The sequence below is a fragment of the Semicossyphus pulcher genome, unplaced genomic scaffold (genome assembly GCF_022749685.1).
Source record: "Semicossyphus pulcher isolate SPU_LCO1_2020_fin unplaced genomic scaffold, fSemPul1.0.p SCAF_16, whole genome shotgun sequence".
Taxonomy (NCBI): Eukaryota; Metazoa; Chordata; class Actinopteri; order Labriformes; family Labridae; genus Semicossyphus; species Semicossyphus pulcher.
In genome coordinates, this window is record NW_027211670.1 from 22,185,738 (window position 1) to 22,209,072 (window position 23,335).

Here is a 23,335-nt window from a genome sequence, read left to right on the forward strand (position 1 = left end):
TAGCGCTGTCGCCTCACAGCTAGAAGGTTCATAGTTCAAATCCTTGTTCAAGCGTAGTGGGGCTTTCTGTGAGGAGTTTGCATGTTCTCCCTGTGCATGCGTGGGTTCTCTCCGGGTACTCCGGCTTCCTCCCACAGTCCAAAGACATGCTCGTTAGGTTCATTGGTGACTCTAAAATTGCCCGTAGGTGTGAATGTGAGTGAGAAAAGTTGTCTGTCTCTATGTGTCAGCCCTGTGATTGACAGCCGATCAGTCCAGGGTGTAACCCCGCCTCTCGCCCAGTAACAGCTGGGATCGGCTCCAGCACCCCCTCCAATGGATTTCAAATTTCATTTCATTTTCAGTCCATTAAGTAATTGTTGAGACATGTCAGCCTAGACAGGCAGCAGACAGACTTTCATAGACACAAAAATGAAGACAAACATTTGTAAAGAGGAGAACATGTTTTGCTTTTTTTAAGAGCTGTCAACTTTTCTTAAGGACAGATTTGTATGTTTTCAAGTGTGTCTTTACACAATATTCACATTTCCAGGCGACCATTGAAAAAGTTACTGGTTGCTGTCATTACTCTTCCTGTTTCCTGTCTGAAACTGAAATAATGTCAGGGTTAGGAAGCCTGAGATACACACATCAAGTTTGTGTCTTTTAAGAATGATAAGGACGAATGAAAGGACGTCAAATCTTTTTAATTTTAGAGACAATTTTTCCTTTTTTATTTCCAAAATGTCTGATCTGTTCCAGCGTGTTTTATTTAATTTCCTTCTCTGTACTTGTCCCTGATTTTATTCAATTGTAGTCTTGAAACATTCTCACCATATTTTCTTTTGTGAAGCACTTTGTAACTTTATTTTGAAAAGTCTGTACAAGCAAAGTTAATTATTATTATGACTTGGACAAAACACGTTTCAATTAAACTCCAACCTCAACTTTGACGGCTGAGGACAGACTGTCCAAGCATGCTTAAGCGTACTCTGATCAATGTCTAATTACCATTCACAAACATTATAACTACATCAGGTGAAAGGTCACAGTCAGCCTGCTTACTCTGCAGAACGCCGACCGCTTTCATTTACATCTGATTTAACTCCACATTAATTTCTGTCTTCATTTATCCTCCTCTCACCATCAGACGGGGAGATGTTCACGGCGTCTCAGTACGAGTTTCGCAGCTCTCCGGACGTGCGCAGGAACTTCCCCTTCCCCACGCTCAGGACGGAGGAGGCCCCCACGCGGTGGCTTCTGGGTAAATATGGAAGCAGATAATCCTCACATACATCACTTAGTGAGGTAAAACAAAAAGCAGACTCTAATGTTTGGACCAAATCCCATTGTCATTTTGCACATTTTAATCTCATCTGATGTTTTGCTGTTACAACAAAAACTGATCGACCTGAATGAGCTCTAACTGGCTTATTGTGCCGATTCAATCATACTTAAAAGCTCCATCCTTAGTTTCCTAGGAGACACTTCCCTGGCTGCTAAAAGGTCTGTGTTTAGACATGCTGACCTATGTGTGTGTGTGTGTGTGTGTGTGTGTGTGTGTGTGTGTGTGTGCGCAGAGGCAGACTTTGTGGGCTCTGTGCTGCTGAAGGAGAGCATCAACAGCTCTATCGGTGACGATGACAAGATTTACTTCTTCTTCACGGAGAGGAGCCAGGAGCAGATCGCCTACCCGAGCCAGACCAAGGTGTCCCGGGTCGCCCGAGTCTGCAAGGTCAGAGAGAGAGAGAGAGAGACAACCCAAATACTATTCATAGTCACATTAAAGCCACCTGAAACACAACAAACTAAACAGCCTTCTGACTGTTTGAGTTAGGGGCTCGTGTACGTAAAAGTCAGAAATATTGTCATTTAAGGATCAATAGATGTTTTACAGATTAAAACATAAATTCTACCACCAGAAGAAGAGATGATTTTGAGTTTGTACAACAATAACAACACATAACATGGCCGAAAATAAAGAGAAAAGGAAATAAATAACATTACATAATACACATAAGGAGAAAAGAAAAAGACAATACCCCCCAAGACTAAACATGAACATTGATTATTGATTGTCTATTTTGAGCTATGGAAGATTAGTTCAGGAAGCTGAGGATCTATTTTCGGAGGCAGGTATCAGCTGTGTCCCAATTCAGGGGTTGCATCCTTAGCGTTAGCGTCACAGCGGCGCATCGATAGCCGTCCAATTTTAAAGGCTCCTTAAGATGCGGCAGACAAATTTGTCCTCCTTTTCCCGGGCCACGAAGGATCCATCAGGAGATTCATTGTCCGCCAATTCAAACGAGACTGACTCTCTCAAATGGCCGAGGAATACGTTTTGGGTTTCAACATAATCAAATAGCTAGTGATACAAACATGAAAAACAAAAAACAAAAAGGGGCCTTGATACTTGAAATTACCTTTAATGGGTTAAGTTATGTAACTAGTTAGCTAGCTAACTACCTGTTGCTAGGCGACAGGAGCAGCACTTGGTGACGCAAAGGTAAGGGCGGGAACAGCTGGTGATGCAAACAGGAAATCCTTTGTAGACCAGACCGTCTCATTTCACTTTGGCCTTAGCGTCTACGCAGGTTACGAATGACTCATCCTCCGTAGACCTCGTCCTTCGGAGGATGCAGCCCCTGAATTGAGACACAACCGAAGACTGTCGACAGAGGGAGTTTAGCGTTGTAATAATAGCACTGGCTAACGCTACAGAGCATTCATAGCTTTGAGAACAAACAGCTAATGGTGCAGTTGTATGCTAACTGCTAACTATGATAGCAAAGCATTTTTGATTCAGTATTTAGTTAGTAACTGAAAGTCATAACTTTCAGATGACAGCGCTTCTAAACAAACTGTTTAGGGCTGCACTAGATCGTCATGTGCTGTTGCTGTGGGCGGAGCCAGTGAGATGTCAATCAAAATGTGATATGCCACGCCCACACGGCCCTGAGAAATGGTGAAAACAGCAAAATGAGCTGCTTGTTTTAAACATGAAATGATGTTCTGTTTGTATAAGAAGACTCAGTGCTTTGATAGAATGTACCGGAATGCATTTTTACTATTTCAAGCCTCATTTCCAGAAATGTTTTAATGGAGATTTAATTCTTAAGAAATGACAGATCTTACAGAATTGTAGCTCATGCAAGATAATGAAGAGAAAGGATTGAAACGAGAGAGCAGAAAAGTTGCCAAAAAATGTCTTTGCGTCACCGACACAGAGTGAAGTGTAAATGGATTTGTGGAGACTTCCTGTTCTCATTCTCCTCCTAACGGTAATTTCAGCGCTGAATGAACCGGCACTTGGCCGCCTCTAATCTTGGTTTCTGTGCCACTGTTGCCAGGCAAACTACAAGTCAACCAACCTCCACCTCCAATGGCAACCCTCCCCCCCTCGTTATTGCCTTCTCTTCCTCTCCTCCTCCTCCTCCTCCTCCTCTTTTTTCCTCTCACCTCATTTCACTGGTGATCAGCATCCCCGGTCCAGACAGCGTGCTCATTCCTAGAGGTCTCGCCTGCTCTCTTTCTTCCTACTGTTGTTTCTTTAAGCCCATGATGGTGTAATTACCATGGCAGTTTTTTGATATGGTTTTTATCAAATCTTATTGTATGTTTATTTGCACTTTTGTGAACGCTTTGTTGTGTGGGCAAGTTCCAAAGACAAAATCTACATTTAGTGGACAATTATTTTATCTGAATCCGTTGTGGGTAATCACAGTTGCCGTGTTTCTACAGGATCAAAAAAGGTCCAAAAAAGAGCTGGAGAAATTCACATGAATTGTGAGGATTTGCATAAATGTATGTCACAAAAATATAATTAATGGGGAAGCCACTTATGGACTTTAAACACCTCATTAAAGTCTAATTGTTCAAACCAATCAATGCAACCAGCGGGCAAAAAGGAAGCTAAAGTTTCTCCAAAGATTTATGACTTAATATAAATTATTGGCCAGCGCTACACACGGGTCTGTATGTAACTGAGTGAGTGAGTGAGTGAGTGAGTGAGTGAGTGAGTGACGGTGCTTTCACAGCCGTAGAAAGAGAGAGTTATGACATCGCATTGGCAGATCATGGAGCATATTGGTTCTTCGCTAACACGACTCTCTGTCTATACCGCTCTGGATTGTTCGGGGGAAGTAGGCGGGGCTGCTCCTCCGCTACTTGTCCACTGTCCTTACCTACGTCTGCAGCACGCACCTGCTTTCAAACACGTTGTCACCGGCCTCATGAGGACAGTCCTTGTAACACATCACCCACTAAAGCGCACACTGACCTGATGCGGTCAGCCACACATTTGGTTTTGACCTAGTCTTGTTTGAAGCTGTCTTCATGCATCTTTTTGTATCATTTCTCGCTCGATCTCTCCTTTAAAGAGACAACGTTTTAGCGATGAGACATGGCTTCAGTTTAATGTGAATGTTCATTAAGCATTAATTCAAACCTGACAGGAGATTTAAAGAAAAACCATCAAAGCTTGAGCAACGTTTGGCATCTGTTGCGCGAGGGGGAAGAGCTGTACGTCTGCTGGAAAAACCGCTGAGAGTTAAAAGTAAAATCAAAGCGTGTTTTCTGTACAGGCTGCATAACTGATGGATTTTACACTCATTTTGACTTTGAAGCTTTAATTAATGAGTATCGTTGATAGCAGGGATACTCGAGCACTTTATTGGATATCCATTTGAGTTCTAAAAGTTTTTTATTAATTCCTCTTTTGCCTCGGGCGCCCTGTGAGGGGAATTTATAGACTTATAGACGTGAGAACTTAAAGCAACTCATTCTCAGTATTTGGTGGTTAATTAAACTCATTTGTTCTTACAGCATGAAAAGTGAGAGACAATTATTGAACTGCTCTTAAAGGAGACTGTTTTCTCTTGGCATCTTTTAGTTTCTGCTCCGGCAGCCTTTACGATCTGCTGTTGTGTTTATATTACAGGCGCATACTGTTTCTAAAAGGGGTCCTATTTAAGTTTTTAAGGAGTTAGCAGCTCTTACTTGCATATTGACGTTTTGGATAACCTTAATTTTCCCAGTAGTGCATAAACACTCCTAAAGTTTAAGACAGTGTTGAGTATTGATTTTCACATACAGTTGCATGTTCTGAAAGTTTTTGTGTAGCTATTTGTTTGTGTGGGCGGCGCGTCAGAGCAGAGGTTAGCGCTGTCTCCTCACACGCTGTCTCTGGTTCGAACATAGCGGGCCTTTCGGTGTGGCGTTTGCATGTTCTCCCTGTGCATGCGTGGGTTCCCTCCGGGTACTCCGGCTTCCTCCCACAGTCCAAACACATGCTCGTTAGGTTCATTGGTGACTCTAAAATTACCCGTGAGTGTGAGCGTGAAAGGTTGTCTGTCTATGTGTCAGCCCTGTGATTGACAGGCGATCAGTCCCCGCCTCTCGTCCAATGACAGCTGGGATAGGCTCTAGCCTCCCTGCGACCCTGAACAGGATAAGCAGTATGGATAATGGATGGATGGATTTAGATTGTTGCGCATTTAACATGCTAACATCTCATGAGCTCAGGTAGTTAATTACGTCTCCGTTCTGTCTGCACCCCAAATACGTCGTATATAGAAACAAGGTCTGCACTCCTCACCTCCTCTTTCTCCCTCAGCTCTGTGGAGTTGCTGGAGAGTGTAATAACTCAGTCTGAACTAGGCCAGGGCAGCACATGCAGATGTCGAGCTGGTCCCCAGCTCAGCCAGACGCCTGGCTGGTTGGAGGCAGATCTGCAGATTGCACAGGGCCTGGCAGTAGCCTCTGGCCTCAAAGCTCTGAAGACCGGCCATTTTTGAGCCGCCTGACGAGTTGTCCTCTTCTGTTTGTCACTTCACAGCCAGACTGCATCTTCTTCTTCTTCGGTAATCATGACCCATTTTTCAAGAGATGGAAACAAGGTCTTTGCAGGAAGATTAACAGCAGAAATCAATGACGTTCTGACATTATTTAATAAATGCTCCGTACTTTTAGCTGCTATATCCTCAGAAAAACGACTTAATGTGTGGCTCAAAGGGAACTCAGTTTGCATGACGATGTCAGAGGTTAATTTCCCCACAGGCACGTTATTACAGCTCTGCGTGTTTGGACTCTTATTTTGAAAGATTTGCGCCGTGACAGCTCGATGACCTTGATCAGTTCATTCCTTTGGCTCAAAGCACATTATTTTGTTGAATTGTAATCTTATGCAACTTTCTCAGGCGTATCCATCTTGTCCCGGCTTCGTGTACTTCTCCAGAGAGCAGATGCATTTATCTCTTTCTCTTAAATCTCGTTGGTCTAATTGATAGAAGTGTCCCTAATGCGCGCACTTTTGATTTCCATGCTTCACTCTTCTGCCAATTTAGGCGTCTTTGCCTTCTTGCGTGGGAGGCCGAGGCGAGCGGTGCGTTTTGATGAACGACAGATGTCTGCGAGAGACATAAACAAGGAGAGATGAAGCACTTTATGAATCCTGACAAACAAAGAGAAAAGAAGTCAGTCTTCAAAATGAGGTGCGCTAAATGACTCTTTTAGGGACAGATTTCTTGCAGCCTCGCCTCACAGTGCTGCAGAGTTAAATCAGATTACAGCTAGAACACTAACATCCAGCTCCACTGTCATTAGACTTTTCAATTCCTGCTCCCCTCTTTAAGTACAGTATATATGTGTGTACATTATGTGGGTATGAGTATGAGAGTCATTTGAAAGATTAAATGCCAGGTTAAATATCTATCATCAATCCATCCATGCATTCTTTGTCTCTGTGTGCAGACGGACTGGGGAGGCCAGAGGACCCTGCAGAGGAAGTGGACCTCCTTCCTCAAGGCCAGGATGGTGTGTTCAGTCCCCGAGTACGAGCTGCACCTCAACATCCTACGCAGCGTGTTCGTCCTGCAGGGTCGAGACGCTCAGAGCAGCGTTTTCTACGGCGTCTTTGGCCTTGAATGGTAAGAGACAACATCTATATCTCACTATTTGTGTCTTTTATTTCTCTTTGAAAGGTTGAGATGAGAGTTTTCTTTTCCTAACTGTAAGTATTTATTCTGCATCAGAAAAGGCTGAGGCTTTAAAATACCAGTCCTTTAATTCACCATCTATCGCTGAATGAGGTCACACAATGGTGACTGAGCCTATGGCCCACTGATGAAAGCCTTTACATTTGCAGTATCACAGACTGAGTGTCTGTGACGACTTTCGCAGAAAAAATCACAAGCGGCGCCAAGTTAGTGACGCGTTTTCCGTCAGCCAGCAGTGGTTGGTCTGCCAGAGAGGGTAGGCGGAGCCAAGCGGCTGCTTTTCCAGTCTCTGCAAGTGTTGCGGGTAAACAGTAATCTACTATGGCTGAACAAACAAAGAAAAGATGGATGACTACAGATATAACTTCAAACAACTTCGCTCAGATGAAGGCAAATAGTCTAAGAAGGAAAGCGACCGTCAGCGAGGAAAATCAAGAGTTACAACCGGAGCCAACCGAGGACGTCACAAATGCAACACTGTCTGGATATCTGGGAAGTGTGCTCCCGCAATTACCATTTATCGCCACAGGTGCCGCCAAAGAGAACGAAACTGAGATCTTCGAGATTACAACTTTAATTTATCCTTTAAAACTTGAAGAAACTTGAACTTTAAGACTTGATGGAGTCAAAAGTATAGGAAGAGAGAGCGGGGATGACATGCAGCAAAGGGCCGAGGGTCGGAGTGGAACCTGGGGCGGCTGCCTTGAGGTCTGAGCCTCTGTACATGGGATGTGCACATTAACCACAGAGCTAAACCCTTTAAAACATCTTTTTATTCTTGTATGATGTATGACATCACACTTGTATTACAATTAATGCACGAACAACACGAACGATAGATGAAGTTAGAAGCTGCACAAAGCAGATGATGTTAATGCAAAAAGAGAAAAATGAATCAGCTATATTTTAACATATTCTTTCTACTTCCTATCAGGCAAAATTATTTAACATTTTCTACTTTCAGCCTGTTCACCATGAATATCTGAGTTGTGGAACCTTAGGTCCAACAAAACAACCCATCTGCATCAATCATGTTCAGCTCTGGGCACTTTCTGTTCTCTATTTTTGTTAAATTAAAGAATTCACTGGGAAAAAAATAAATAATCCAAAGACAAGAAAAATCCTTTCGTTCAAACCAAAGAGGAGTTGTTATCGGAACAGAACGAGCCGAGCTGCGGTCAGATCTGACAGAGCGACAGTGTCAGAGGACGATGGCTGCCGGTGGAACCTCTGGCAGCGACGTGAGAGCGTGTTTATGCTGATACGCAGAGTCATGCTGCATAAAACTGTCCCCAGGGTGTTTGGATTCAGATGGAGAGGATAACATTGCAACGGGACAGTAACACCATCCACTTCTCTCTTTCTGCTGCTGCTACACTTCTCATCTCCGCCTCTGTGACTGTCCTTCCTGTCTCTTTCTACCTGCTGGTTCTCTTTACAAAAACACACCTGTACGAGCTGCAGTGCGTTTGATTTAAGAATGACTAAGCCCCTGAGCTATACACTCACCACTTTTGAAGACAGACTCTGGTTTCACCTGGATCTCATTTCTCTCACCTGAATGCTCTTTGAAGGCGGAGGTGGGCACACAATGGAGTTAAGAATGTGACGCAGAGATTCCCCCCCCCGTTACTAATCTCACCTTCAGGGCTTCAGATTAAGGGTCACCTGGTTCCCAACTTCCACTTTTAGTGTTTTCTCTCACAGGTGCTCAACTGCGGCTGCTTTATTCATGACTCACAGGGAGTGTGTTCCTGTGAGTGTCCTGTCGACGCAGAGAAACTTAGCTTAGAAAGACTGTAAATTACACGCATCAGTGACATCACTCCCACGTGTCCATTCAAGACAAACTGATTTTAGGGGGAAATGTGAGCTTAAAAAACAGCCTTGATACCTTCTCGCCTGATCGGAGATGTGTTTGATATTTGATCTGGGTGCCGGTGTTTATCCAACATTGAATCATTAATCCTGAGCGTGTCCTTTTGGATGTGTCTTCTGGATGGGGGGGTTGTCTTTCAGGAAGAACATCAAAGCTTCTGCTATCTGCCAGTACGCCTTCTCAGATGTTCAGAAGGCTTTCGACGGGCCGTACATGGAGGTGCAGGACTCAAAGTGGAGGGAGTACACAGGGAAAGTTCCAGAGCCAAGACCCGGATCTGTAAGTTTAATCTATAAAAACTCCTCAGACTGTAAAAGAAATAGACATATCCTCTGGTTTCAAGTGTGAAGCCATTTTGGAAGTGCCTTAAACCAGCATTCTTTCTATTGGCCAGCAGGGGGCGAAAGATGTCTGGATGAAACCAGATGGGAAAATTACCCTACTTCTTTGTTGTAGGGTCACTTTGTTATTAAGTGTAAAGTCTTGATGGCTGGTTTAAAGTCTTAATTTATATGGTATGATGTTCATTTTGTAAATTTAAGTCCGATTTAGAGTAAAATAGACGATTAAGGAGACTATGCTTTATGGCAAGGCTACCTGTGATTGAAAAGTCGTTACCACAGCGACTTGCGACGAGAGTAGAGACGTAGTAATCTAACCATAGACTGTATAGATAATGGACGTAGCCACCGTGACGTCACCTATTGGTATCTCGACTGCATAAATGAGGCTGCCGCCATGTTGGTTTACTGCAGCCTGAAGTGACTAAATTTGGATGAGAGGGAGTTTAAGCTAAACAGTCTGTGTCTGTGGCTGATCCATTAGCTTGTGAATGAATGTGTCGTTTAACTTTCCCAATAGGAGATTCTGTTTGTGACGGTGACTGACTGCAGGTGTTTATTTATACTCGCCGCTCGCTTGCCCGGTGAGAGAGCGGCGAGCCGACACGTAACGCGAAACGTAAAATAACTGCTCTTCTCATCACTACGGGGAAAAGACAACAACTCCCGACTCCTATTTACTGGCTGACAATTAAATAAATGTTTGATAAACACTGCACAGGCTAACAAGCCAGCTAAAGCGAGCACAGTATACCTGCTAAAATATATCAACACAATAACAGTGGCATTTAACTCACCGAAAAGTTGGAGCTCAGACTTTTTGCACGGCCAGAAAGTTCCTTAAATACCACAGAGACAGATTATTTGTCCAAACTTATCCCCTTAAATCCCCAAAAGGCTCCAACAACACAAACAGGTGAAGCTAAGTTCAGTGACTGTGTGTCTGTGTTGACGTCTAGCAGGATCCACCTGTCAATCAAGTGAACCGGCTCCTATGATTTAAGGCTTAATATAATGGAAATGAGTGTGTTATAAAATCTTGAACAGTTAAATGAGCTATTCATAACAAAACTGTTTTTTGTATCAGGCTGTAAACATGTTTATTTCTGCTGTAAAAATGGGCATTTTCCCATCTGGTCTAATGTTATTTCTTGGTGTCTGGAGCCTCAAGTGGACACTCGAGGTACTGCAGTTTTTTGCACTTCCACCACAGTGGCTTAATTTTATAACAACAGAGATTGTAACTTGTAAAATCTCAAACTCGAGGCTTCAATAGGAGAATCATAAACCACTGGGTGACATCAAGGAGGCTACGTCCACTTCTTATACACAGTCTATGATTAAAACCCCTCTCTCTGTCATCATTAAAGTCCTGCTCTCTCTCTGTAATGATGTCTCTCTGTCTTGTCTCTCCAGTGTATGACAGACCAGCACAGGTCCCAGGGCATCAACTCATCTCGAGACCTCCCCGACAACGTCCTCACTTTCGCCAGGAGGCACCCACTCATGGCCAGCCAGGTGCACCCGATAGGAGTGCGTCCACTCATGTTCAAGAGGAGCGTCAACTATGTGAAGATAGCCGTGCACAAGGAGCCGGCGCTGGATGGGAACATTTATACTATTCTGTTTTTGGGAACTGGTGAGTTTTATGACTGAACAGACAACAAATGCCTGGTACATCTTTGTGATCACACTGTGCAGTAGAGCTCCATATGGCGGAGATGTTAGTTTTAAGTTGGATAGTCGACAGACATTCACTCGGGAGCCAGCGATGCTTTCTCACTCTGCTTCCCCCAGAGTTGGCAGAGGGAGGGCGGTTAGCTGTAATTCAAACCCTCGCACTTAACAGGCAGCCTGACTTAGGGACCGTCAATAAATAACTGTTAAATGGACTCAACACTGATGTGCTTATAATGCATCCATGATTTGAAAACTATATTGGGTGCATGTTGCCAACTTATTTTAAATGCTTAAAGTGTTATTCATTTATTTTCTATAAATGTTTTTATAAAGAATAAGGGTTTTTTTTGCCAATAGCTTCGAGGTCATGTGACCAAATGGCTCAAAATTAATGAGAGAAATTAATACTCACCTGGACAACAAGACACACCTCATTACATTTGACTTTATTGCTGCTAATATTTTATATTAATATTTTTTGGGAGAAATTGTTTTTTTCAGTAGCTTCCATGTCATTCATATTTCCATAAACATATAATAAAATGTAATAAAATAAAAATATTTACAATAAAATCCAATAAATGAAAAAAAAAATCTCCAAATAGATCTAAAACATTAGCAGCAATAAAATACGATGTAATGAGATGTGTCTGATTTAATTTGGAGTCACTAAGTCACAACTTGACTTATTCTTTATAAAAACGTTTATAGAAAATAAACGGATAACACATAAGCATTTAAAATTAGCGGGCAACATGCACACAGTTTAGTTGTATTTTTTAATCCTAATTTTATATGGGCAAGTCATGGACGTATTATAAAAACATCAGTTTTGTGTCCATTTAACGGTCATTTTTTGATGATCCCTAACTCAGGCTCTGAGTTCAGCTAACTGCCCTCCCTCTACCAACCCAGGGGGAATCCGAGTGAGAACGAGTCGCTGGCTCCTGAGTAAAACTAACTTCACTGCGCTGAGCTCCATTGTCGTCCCTTAAGACTAAGAGTCTGCAGACATACCAGCAGAACTGTGAGGCTGCACTTAGGGACAGTCGTGCTTTTAGAAAAATACTGACATCAGAATGCTAACCTGCTTACATTAGTATGTTAATATGTTAATGTTTAGCAGGTATAATGTTTATCATGTCCACCCTCTAAGTGGAGCAGTTAGCATGCTAACACCGGCTAATTAGCATTAAAGACACAGTACACCTGAGGCTGACGGGTATGTCATTAATCTTGCAGCCTACAAGTGCTCTTCATAGCCTGGGGATGCTTGTTTTAATCATCTATCATTTATCTTTATTATTCTTTTTTGGATAAGGGTTAATGTTGTTATTTGTATTACCAAACAGTTTCCAAACAACTGGCTGTTTACTCCTGTTTGACTGATGTAGTCTAAAAGCTGTAATGCCCAGGTGTTTAAGGCCACGTTTTTTTAAATGAATCCATGTACTTATGACTTTGTAATTTGTGTCTGAAGAGTTATGAGTTACTATTGCCGCAGGAAATGAATATTGAAAGTATTAATAGAGAGATTTACTCACTGTTGCTTTTGGCCTTCTCATCGGATTTGTTGACAATAAGAAAATGCAACACCATCCCTGACAGAAAATGCACCTCGAGGTCATTGAACATCTTGTCTGACAAGTTGTATCTTTTCTTCCAGATGACGGCTGGCTGCACAGAGCTGTAGACATCGATGGAGAAATGCACATCATAGAGGAGTTACAGTTGTTCGATAAACCGCAGCCCATAGAGAGCATGGTCATCTCCTCTGCTCTGGTAGGTACTCGTGTGTAGAGTTATATATTAACAGAATGAGAGTTTAAATTGCCTGCGTGTGCTAAATTGATGCTGGTACATTTTTACAAACAATATATATCAGATCTTTGTTGGCTAAGCGGCTAAGCTAATGATAAGCTAATCCGGCAAGCAACCAGGCGAAGGAAAGCAGTAATTGATGATTATTAGGATATGAGCTTCATCACAAAGTCCTTGTGTTGCCTCTTGTTATTAAAGGCTTTAAAGTTACGTTCAAATACAGTAACAAACAGATGAATCATTTAACCTTTGTTTTACAGCGTACCATCTATGTCGGCTCCCGCTCCGGGGTCGTGCAGGTGCCGATGTCGACCTGTCAGAGGTACACGTCCTGTTACGACTGCGTGTTTTCCCGAGACCCGTTCTGCGGCTGGGACGGCAGGCTGTGCGTGGAAATATCTTCACGTGCACAAAGGTGAATGAACACACACACCTGTACACTAAATACACACACTTGGATCTTGCAGACAGAAATACGCATTTACTTTGAGTGACTGGCTGTGTTTTATAGAAAGATTTGGCAGAAAATGAACCCGGATTCCTGCTGAGACGGATAAATATGCTTTGCCTCATCAAAGATCCAGAGTCTATATATTCCCCTAAAGCTCCTCTGCGGTTCCACATGTTTACTCTGCAGTCGGTTCCTTCATCTCCTCCTGAAACTTCTGTTTCTTTTATCTGCTGCTGCATGAATTTGAATCACAGCCACATACATTTTCCAAACTCTCAGGATTAAAAAGAGCTTTTTCTATCTAAAAAATATAGCGACATTGTCCAAAAAATAACTCCACATACTTAACAAGAGAGTCAAATCTACAGTGACCTGTCCTTCCCTTCTTGAAATCATAGTAAACCTACAAACACAGATGAATCATTTCAACACATTTTTGCATTACACGACCTTTTGTGGTTGATATTTCCTTCTTTCTTTTGGACCCAGGAGCGATACCACAGTCTATTTAAGTATTTATAAAGCTGACTTTCTCTTCCAGGCGAATTTTTATGTCGTAGAAAAAGTGTAGTCGACCTGGATTTTCCCCATCAGCTCAGCAGGAGCTTTGTCAGGTGAAGGTTTGAATTTAAATGATGATAAGGCAGTGAAACATTTGGATCTGAAAGGTGGAACTGACTGACAATGTTAAGCTCTGAAGAATAACACTGTAACATAAGATATTATTATTTTACAGATCCATATCTTACAAATACTTTTGGAAACTTGAACTTTAAGTCACCTTATTTAGCATTTATAAGCTGTGTAAAGACATTTAACATACGGTTAATAAAACACCAAATGTAGTTGTTAAATAATGTGCAGTTTTTATCAACAATTCATTTTATATTATATAATTACAACTATGTTTTTATGTAGCCAAAAGAAAAACTTATGGTTGTGACAAATACAGAAGTTATCTATTACATCTTATTATGTATATGTGAAATGTGAATATAATTCGACTTGTCCTTGCTGTGTTTAAGTCAGTGCACAGCTTATTGGCTGAACATGAACAAGACTAGGTCAAAACCTAGTATGTGCGCTTTTGTGTGTGCAAGGACACAACGTGTTTGAAAGCAGGTGCGCGCTGCGGACGTAGGTGAGGACGGCGGAGGAGCAGCACAAGAGCAGTCCCGCCTACTCCTCGAACAAAGTATCCAGAGCCGTATAGACAGAGAGTCGCATGAGTGGAGGTCCAATATGCTCCATGATCAGCCATTGCGATGTTGCAACTCTCTCTCTCTCTACGGCTGTGAAAGTACCGTCACTCGCTCACTCAGTCTGTCAGTTACTCAGTCACACACAGACCCATGGGTAGGGCTGACTGTCGCAGCTAGAAGGTTCCTGGTTCGAATTCCAGTGCGGATGTAGGGAGCCTTTCTGTGTGGAGTTATGTTCTCCCCGTGCATGTGTGGGTTCCCTCCGGGTACTCCAGCTTCCTCCCACAGTCCAAAGACATGCTTGTTAGGTTCATTGGTGACTCTAAATTGCCCGTAGGTGTGAATGTGAGCGTGAAAGGTTGTCTGTTCTTAAGGTTAATAACCTGTTTCACATTGTAAAAAGGAAAGGAAGAGTGCTGCACTGAAAATAGTAGTTACCTAAAATGTTTATCCGCAGACAAGTTTCAAAGTAAAAGTCCTCATTGGAGAAAAAGGCCCATATTAGTGTTATACAAATAAACAACATGATGACGCATTAACATGACTGTCTTAACTATTTTACCTTCTGTTGAGTAGTAATCTGTAACAATACTTCATATGATGTTTTCTTTGTAAGCTTTTAATTTATCGAGTACCCGGCTGCTTCCAAACAAAACAAGCCAGCTGAATCGGAGATGTAACTCTGACTCAGTCTTTCACTGCAGACTGTTTGTGCTTCTCTTCCCTCACTCTGCATGACTGAGCTGCAGACGTCTTAATCCTCCATTAGCAGCAGACTCATCAGCCTCTCCTGTGGATTTGTTTTCAGGGGGCAGCGTCACTTTTGGAGAAAGCAGCAAAAAGACTTGAATAATAATGGGAGGTCTTACACGTCCCTGGTTAATACTGCACATTCTGAAACATTCAATCACTTAAAGGGGATGAGAAGGCGGCTTTCGAGTGTTCTTATTTACTGAGGTTGCTGAATTCGGACATGATGATTGATGGGAACGCTTCCACTTCTACTTATCTACACTGAACTGGTTAAAAAGCATTTATACATGCTGCTCACTCTGCCGGAAACTTTCTACAGTTAGAAAGATTGCAAACTTTGGTTTCTCTCTTTGAATGCAAATTGTTGCTGCAGACAGAGGGTGATCTCTTCTGCAGATGTTTTGGGGTATTGTAGAATCCTGTTGGCCTCATGAAGTTAGAAGAAGGATCTGCTCTTGTGTTGTGATGTAGTGCCACATAGCCACCGTGGGGCACGCTATAGCATCAAGTATATTTCTGCCTTATGCTCATAACGTCCATCCATCCATTATCTATACCACTTATCCTGTTCGGGGTCATGGGGGGCCGATCCGAGCTGTCATTTGGCGAGAGGCAGGGTACACCCTGGACTGATCGCCAGTCGATCACAGAGACAAACAACCTTTCACGATCACATTCACACCTTCGGGCAATGTTTGATTCACCAGTGAACCTAACGAGCATGTCTTTGGACTGTGGGAGGAAGCCGGAGTACCCGGAGGGAACCCACTCATACACAGGGAGTAGGGTTGCCACAATACCAGAATTGTACACTTTGATACGATACTCGTAAAAAAATTATGATAAAATAAAATGATACTTGATACCTGTTTGACTACCACGGCAACAAAGAACAACTCCAAAAATTGGGTACTCAGGAGATAGACGCACACATTCGGCAGGATGAAGCACGACTTCAGCTGCAAACAACTGAACCCTGTACCTTCCTGCGGGGTTGCACGGAGGTGTAGGCGTGTTAGTTTGTTGTTTAGAGTCTAACCGCCGTGAAGCAATCAGATCTTATTTTTCACAGCTGTCTTTTCATCAACGGTGCTCGCTCTCTTCTCTTCCTGGCTATGTCACTCGACCACAGCTCTCTCTCTCGCTCTCTCTCTGTCTTGCAGCAGATTTGGGTTGAAAACTGATTCTAGATGTCTGTGTTTTTTTTCCAAAGCTGAAGTACCTTTCTTTTGAAAAGTAACGAAATATAGAAAAATTTGTATTGGGAGAACATGCAAACTCACACAAAAAGGCCCACTACACCCAAACCAGGTTTCGAACCAGGAACCTTTTATGTGAGGTGACACTATTAACCACTGCACCACCATGGCGCCCAGTTCCTAGCCCAGGCTAAAAATCAAAATACTATAAATCACCAACAAACTTAGAATAAATTAGCTATCTAGACAAAATATTTTGCCGCCCAAATTTTGCAAAACAACAAAACGTGAACTAAGGTACCATCTTTGACTGGCCAATCATATTTTAGGATATGGCTCACTGGAAATAGAGATTTAAAAAAAGAATCCCAGTGTGTCTTTCCTGGTTAAATATAAGGTTAGTAACGCTTTTGTTCTGTATTTTAACTCATTCTGAAATAACCCTATTTCAGGTCAAACCTAACTCAGGACATCGTGAGAGGCATCCGAGGCTGCAAGGAGAATTCAGGAAATGGTACGTCTTTTAATGAACACATGCTTAACCACCTCACCACAGCCTGTACATCCATTATGTAACACACATCACTTTTAATTTTGAGAAAGTCTAGTACTTAATTTTACCTCCCATCCATTCCCTTTGATTAGTTTGCCTGACACGCAGAGATTAGGAGGTGAAAAAAAGTCCAACACGCTCTCTTCTTTTCTCCGCCTGAAAACTGAAGCGTTTAGCAGCTATTAAGGGATTTTATAGGTGTACGTGCCGTACCCATCCCCCAGGTCCCAGCGTACACATTTTAATCAGCTCCTCTCTTGCTGGAGGTCAGGCGGTCACGCTGGCTGCATTGCGGGGCTCCTTACATTTGAAGAGGCTTATGAAACATGATGGAAAGTGATGCTGAAAGGTTGAACCGCGCAGGTTGCTCACCTGCACTTTGAAAAATAACCTTTGGTGACCTGAACTCTCTGTATTCATCTCTCTGTCCTGATGCATTTTTATCACATTCTCCACCTCTTTATCGTGCTCTCTCATGTCTTTTCTCTCTCTTTTTCTGCTCAGTGGTTCATCGAAGGCGTTCTGTGATGTCAGGTGATGATGTGCTTCTCCAGTGTGAGCTGCGCTCCAACCTGGCAACCCCACGCTGGACGCTTAACGGCAAAGAACTCCAGGGATACGGACTCAATTCGGGCTACCGCATCGGCACAGACGGCCTCCTCATAATCGGAGCTCGAGCCCAACAGAGCGGGTCGTATCGCTGCTTTGCCGTCGAAAACTCTGTCTCAGTGCTGGTTTATCTTTACACAGTGAAGGTTCACACAGACCCGTACTTCCCCGTGGAGCCAACAGTTACGACTGAACCCACAACGGTCTCCAGCCCGACCGTCTTCTCCACAAGCACCCCCACCGAGCAGCCCCTTCCCTCGCCTCCTGCCCCAATGCCTTCAGGACCTGAGTTCCAGACCTACAGACACATGGAGGCCGTCTACATCTCCCTTGTTGCGGTTCTCGGGGGGCTATGCTTGGTGCTGAGTGTGGTGCTGCTTTACGTCAGCTTCTGCACCAGACGGGCAGGAGCTCAGGACCGGAAGTTCTCCCATCAGGGGCTGCAGGTCCTGGGGTCCTCAGAGAGGAAGAGGAGCTCCCATCTTGAGCTTAAAACCATCTCCAGCCACTGCAACGGCCGCCAGGGTCGTCGCTCCATCTCTGTGCCAAGTTTCGGGGACATCGGCGATGGATTCATCCAGATAGTTCCGGGTGAAGGCCAGTTTTCTCCATGTAGAACCCCTCCCCCTGCACCTCCTCTTCCAATGCCGCCACCGCTGCCCAACTTGGACTACGCCAACGGGCTCTCGGCTACTCTACCCAGCGTACTGAGGAAGATGAACGGGAACAGCTACGTGCTGCTGAGGCAGGCCGACCCTGACGGCATGTCGCCGCTCTACCACTCCTTCACAGAGGAGCTGAACAGGATCCTGGAGAAGAGGAAACACACGCAGCTGGACCTGCAGCCTGATGAGAGCTCCATCTAGGACATCCCTCGACGTCTTTGTCTCATTATTTATTTTTACCCCAACGGTGACCCGTAGTTGTGGGGAGAACTGTTGTATGAAACGCTGCTGTTATTTATCCAGTGTACCTGCAGGTCGTGTCCTAACCTGATCGGAAATGTGCAGCCTCCTGTGTCCCCCATGATTTCACTCCAACAATGGACTTCACCAACCACAGATTCAAAGAGTGGAGCCGTGAAAATGTTTGCCACTGACTGCTCTGTTACAAATTGCCATGAGTAGGGAGCTTAATGATGCTACCTCAGCGGGGACTCTCTGGAGACTTTTGAAAAATGGCGGTCGGATGGCACAAACAAAAATGGGACATGGATACAAAAATAAATCGGGCCAGAAGGTTTTTCATGAATATTTAAGACTCTGGAAGTTTTTAGTACCATGAAGTGTTTCCCCTCTATGGAGCCTAAGTGACCACCACCCAAAATCTATCATATGTGTTTTGTTACATGGCTAAGCTAATGGCCTACCTTTGGACTAACACGGCACCCACAGCCTGAGAACCTGCCCCTGGGTGTTCCTGTCCCCAGGTCTGGGGGAGCACAGGCCTGACTCATCCGTTATCACAGGACTGGACTCACCAAGTCCGAGCAAAATCTACCTATGAGGCTGATAGCTGTTTCAGCTAGCAGACCTCCTCTGATGTTGGGTTGTTTCAGGGTTCTTTATGGGCCAAAAGGACGGATAGCAAAGTTGTTACAGAGTCCAAAAGAACAAATGAAACCCTTCATACCACCTCCACGTGCGACCCTCCTACAAATGCACTTATCCACCAAACTTAAGGACTACTAAAAGACTGATAAGTGACTATTTTTAAACAATCTCATGCGTATGCAAGCCTCCAGCAAGCATATGATGAAACTAGCAGAGAAGATGATGCTTCATCAATGGTTTAAGAAGTGTGTTGTTTTGAAACCCATTTTTCCCCCTGAAAACTTGTCAAATTGGAATCCATCCAACTAACATTTTCATGACCAATAATCTTATTTTTTTTAATGAATTGTTTAGTTGACCTAATGACATCAAAGTAAAAAAACACTGATCAGCCATAACATTATGACCACTGATTGGTAGAGTGAATAACATTGACTGCCTTGTTAAAATGGCACCTGTCAGTGGGTGGGATATGTTAGGCAGCAAATGGCCAAGCGTAAGGATGCAAGAGACTTTGACGAGGGCCAAACTGTGATGGCTGGACGACTGGGTCAGAGCATCTCCAAGACTGCAGCTCTTGTGGAGTATTCCCGGTCTGCAGTGGTCAGTACCTACCAAAAGTGGCCCAAGGAAGGGAAACCAGGGACAGGGTCATTATGGGTGGTCAAGGCTCATTGATTTGCGTTGGGAGCAAAGGCTGGCCTGTGTGGTCCGATCCAACAGAAGAGCTATAGGTTGCCCATGCTGACCCCTGTCCACCACTGAAAGCGCCTTCAATGGGCACTTGAGCATCAGAACTGGACCACGGAGCAATGGAAGAAGGTGGCCTGGTCTGATTAATCACCTTTTCTTTTACATCACGTGGATGGCCGGGTGCGTGTGCGTCACTTACCCGTGGAAGAAATGGCACCAGGATGCACTATGGGAAGTAGGCGAGCCGGCGGAGGCAGTGTGATGCTTTGAGCAATGTTCTGCTGGGAAACCTTGGGTCCTGCCATTCACGTGGATGTTACTCTGACACGTACCACCTACCTAAACATTGTTGCAGACCAAGTTCACCCCTTCATGGAAACAGTATTCCCTAATGGCAGTGGCCTCTTTCAGCAGGATAATGCGCCCTGCCACACTGCAAACGTGGTTCAGGAATTGACTTGGCGTTGACTTGGCCTCCAAATTCCCCAGATCTCAATCCAATCGAGCATCTGTTGGATAAACAAGTCCGATCCATGGAGGCCCCACCTCGCAACTTACAGGACTTGAAGGATCTGCTGCTAATGTCTTGGTGCCAGATACCTCAGCACACCTTCAGAGGTCTAGTGGAGTCCATGCCTCGACAGGTCAGGGCTGTTTTGGCGGCAAAAGGGGGACCTACACAATATTAGGCAGCTCATAATGTTATGGCTGATTGGTGTATATCAACTGAATTGTCATTTATCCAATGACTACACGCTTTTGTTCTCTATGATTGATACTAAAAAGATATATTTTATGTGTAGTATCACTTTAAGAAGCCAGGTCTGTTACAGAATAAGAGAGCTCAGGTGGAACATTAAGACAAGTCACACATTTTCATTTATGTCAAACACTGTTTTATGTGTTATTTGTAATAAGTGCATCACTGTTGCAGCAGTTAGTAGCAATATATTGTGCCAGTGCCAATGAAAAACACCTGTACAAACTCTGAAACTGGTGTCTTTCTGTTTTTAGCATCTGTGTGAGTAAAGAGAGACAGGTATATGAAAGGTAGCATGAGCAGTCTTCTAAGTGAGATAGTTAGATTGATTCAATTCACTGACGACCACGTTCTGGCTTCACGCCCCAGGAGGCTGAAGGAAACACTAGTCACAAACAGATGAGACGCTGTAAAGAAAATGCTTACCTGCTGTTCTATATTTATACAGCTTAGCGCACTTTGTCTTTGTCAGCCTGAAGCTTTGTTTTTGGATCATTCATCACGCCTCGAAGACTTTATACTTTCATGCTAACGGTTTCAACGACAGATGAAAATGATGTTGGAAAGAGACTTGCTCTGAGTGTTTAAAGAAATTCTTTTAGAGAGAGATTCATGTCCTCTGCTGTTAAAACAGCTGAATCAGAGCAGAGCAGACCTTCATAGAGGCCTCCTCACTGTTTACCTGACATCAGAGCAATGCCAAAACAACAAGAGCTGCAGAGCGTACAGTATTTCCTTGGCAAGGTGAACAGCTCTGTGATTAAGTATCACATGTATAACTTAGAGGGAAGTGACTGAAAATGAATCTCTAAGTGGTTTGTAAACGTGTCACGGCCGGCAGTAAATAAATATCTGTCATTCAGGCAAAGTGTTGAATCAGCGCTCGTCTCCACGGCTCAGCAGCAGCCCTGTGCGGTGACTCGCTGTGTACATTCGTCACAGAGACAGAGTCAGTGACAGTAACAGCAGCGCTTGGCTCGCTTCCACAAAGAGAGGACGGGGGCTTCTTGTCTGTTTGCATAGAGCGCTGTTGACACTGCAGGTGGAAGCAGACGGGAAACATTTGACCTGAGTGTCCTGGTTAGCCATGCAGGAAGCAGAGGATGATACAGGGAGGCAGGGGCTGTTATGCACTTGTGGGTTTCAGTGGTCATCTTTACAAACCTTTTCTTATGAACCATGTCAACATTTTTAGAGTACAGGAAATGAGCTCAATGCAGACTGATAAATGTGTTGTTAGGGATGGAAGAAATTCTCTTCAACTAAGGAAAAAATCTGATTATTTTATCTCAACTCAACTCAAGTGTTTGTTGTTCGCTTGCACTCTCTTCTGTCATACTTTCACACAATTAGATAGATCATTTCAATAGATGCCAAAAAGCTTTAAAATACTTGGAGAGGGCCCATTTCAAACCTTAAGCAAATTTGAAATCGGAAAATATTTTCGCTAATTGGTTAAAATGGCTTTATTCCTCCTGATTTGCTGTCCAATAGCAATTCTCCTTCTCATTGCCTCTTGGCCTTGGCACAAGCAGGGCTGCCCACTTTACACATGGCTTTTTATCCTCATAGATGACATCACACATGGGCTGTATGTGGTTTGGAGCCAACAGAAAATCTCTCTATATGCAGACGACATTCTTTTATACATTTCAGACTCCACCAAACCAGTAGCATCTGTACTGGACACACTTGCACACTAGGAAATAAATTGATATGGACTGAATAAGGGGTTACATATTAAGGTTTGTTTTACTTTGTTGCTCATATAGAAAACTGCCTAAAATTGCCAGCCATTTGTCGTGACCTGTGCATCCAAACCATAGACTGTGTAAAAAGATGGACGACATCCCAGCTCCTTAAAAGTGAAGCCAAACCCTCTCTATCGCCCCCTGCTGACTGGCTGCAGTATAGGTCATAAAGCCCGCCTCCTCTATGTTAACAGATGGGACATGAGTCAAACTATAAAATCAAAATCAATCAAAGTCATTATAGTTAGTTCTTATCATGTTGATTTATGTCCAAGTGTTCATTTTTCTCACAAGTTTATTTTTAATTAGTTATTTGATGCTGTAAAAAGGATGATTGACAGCTCTGTTGACCAATTCGGCTCCTGCAGCCAATCAGTTCTGGATTATCAGATTAGAAGAGGAGAGGAAACGTAACTAAAACAATCACCACAGTCATTGAAGTTTCCATACCTGTGAGCGGCTGCTTCAGACCAACACAAGAAGCTGTTCTGCTGAAGCCGTCGTGCAGGATCTTTGTCATTTGTGTGTTTTGGTTAAAGGAAGTAGCTGCGGTGGCTCCATCCGCCAATCTCTACTGTGCACTTCTGGCTCCAAATGACGTCACCAGCACAAGATGGCAGCGCCTGCCTCTGGGGTATTTTGGCTTCAATTTTGTACAATGAGAGTAGATGGAGACACGTCGTCCATCTTGATATACAGTCATTGATCCAAACAATGGACTGCATAAAAGCAGTGGACCTAAGCCTCACAAACGTAATTATTTTTCACGCCCTGCTGGCCTTTAGAAAGAATACAGCTTTAAGGCACTTTTGCTGTAGCATCACTTTTCAGACCTGAAAAGTTGGCTCTGTTCTATTCTTTAACAGTCTCTGTTTCTGGCGAGCCATGCAGAGAACAGATGACAATACATCTGCTCGTATTTGCAGAAGCTTCTTTGCATTTGCATGTTTTCGGCTTCCTGCTCGTCAGCCTTTTTTTCTGCCCTTTTACTTGTTATTGTCCTCATCTTCATTCCTCCCCTCTTCTCTCGCTTCTCTCTTTCTCTCTCTGATGCCTCTTTTGTTTGTCTCATCACCTCTGCATGACAGTATCATCTATTACTCTCTGCTCACATGC

At 43.5% G+C, this 23,335-nt stretch overlaps 1 protein-coding gene across 1 annotated transcript in view; it reads left to right on the forward strand.

The window, feature by feature from the left end:
- sema4gb (sema domain, immunoglobulin domain (Ig), transmembrane domain (TM) and short cytoplasmic domain, (semaphorin) 4Gb) overlaps nt 1–18,328 on the forward strand; it is a 37,736-nt gene extending 19,408 nt beyond the window's left edge. The window contains exons 6-14 of the mRNA XM_069664846.1: nt 1,130–1,243; nt 1,560–1,714; nt 6,730–6,905; nt 8,994–9,132; nt 10,611–10,833; nt 12,541–12,656; nt 12,956–13,110; nt 16,753–16,814; nt 17,358–18,328. Of these exons, the coding sequence (XP_069520947.1) occupies nt 1,130–1,243; nt 1,560–1,714; nt 6,730–6,905; nt 8,994–9,132; nt 10,611–10,833; nt 12,541–12,656; nt 12,956–13,110; nt 16,753–16,814; nt 17,358–18,328 (2,111 nt within the window). The remainder of the gene's footprint in view (nt 1–1,129; nt 1,244–1,559; nt 1,715–6,729; nt 6,906–8,993; nt 9,133–10,610; nt 10,834–12,540; nt 12,657–12,955; nt 13,111–16,752; nt 16,815–17,357) is intronic.
- Nucleotides 18,329–23,335: the final 5,007 nt, after the last annotated feature.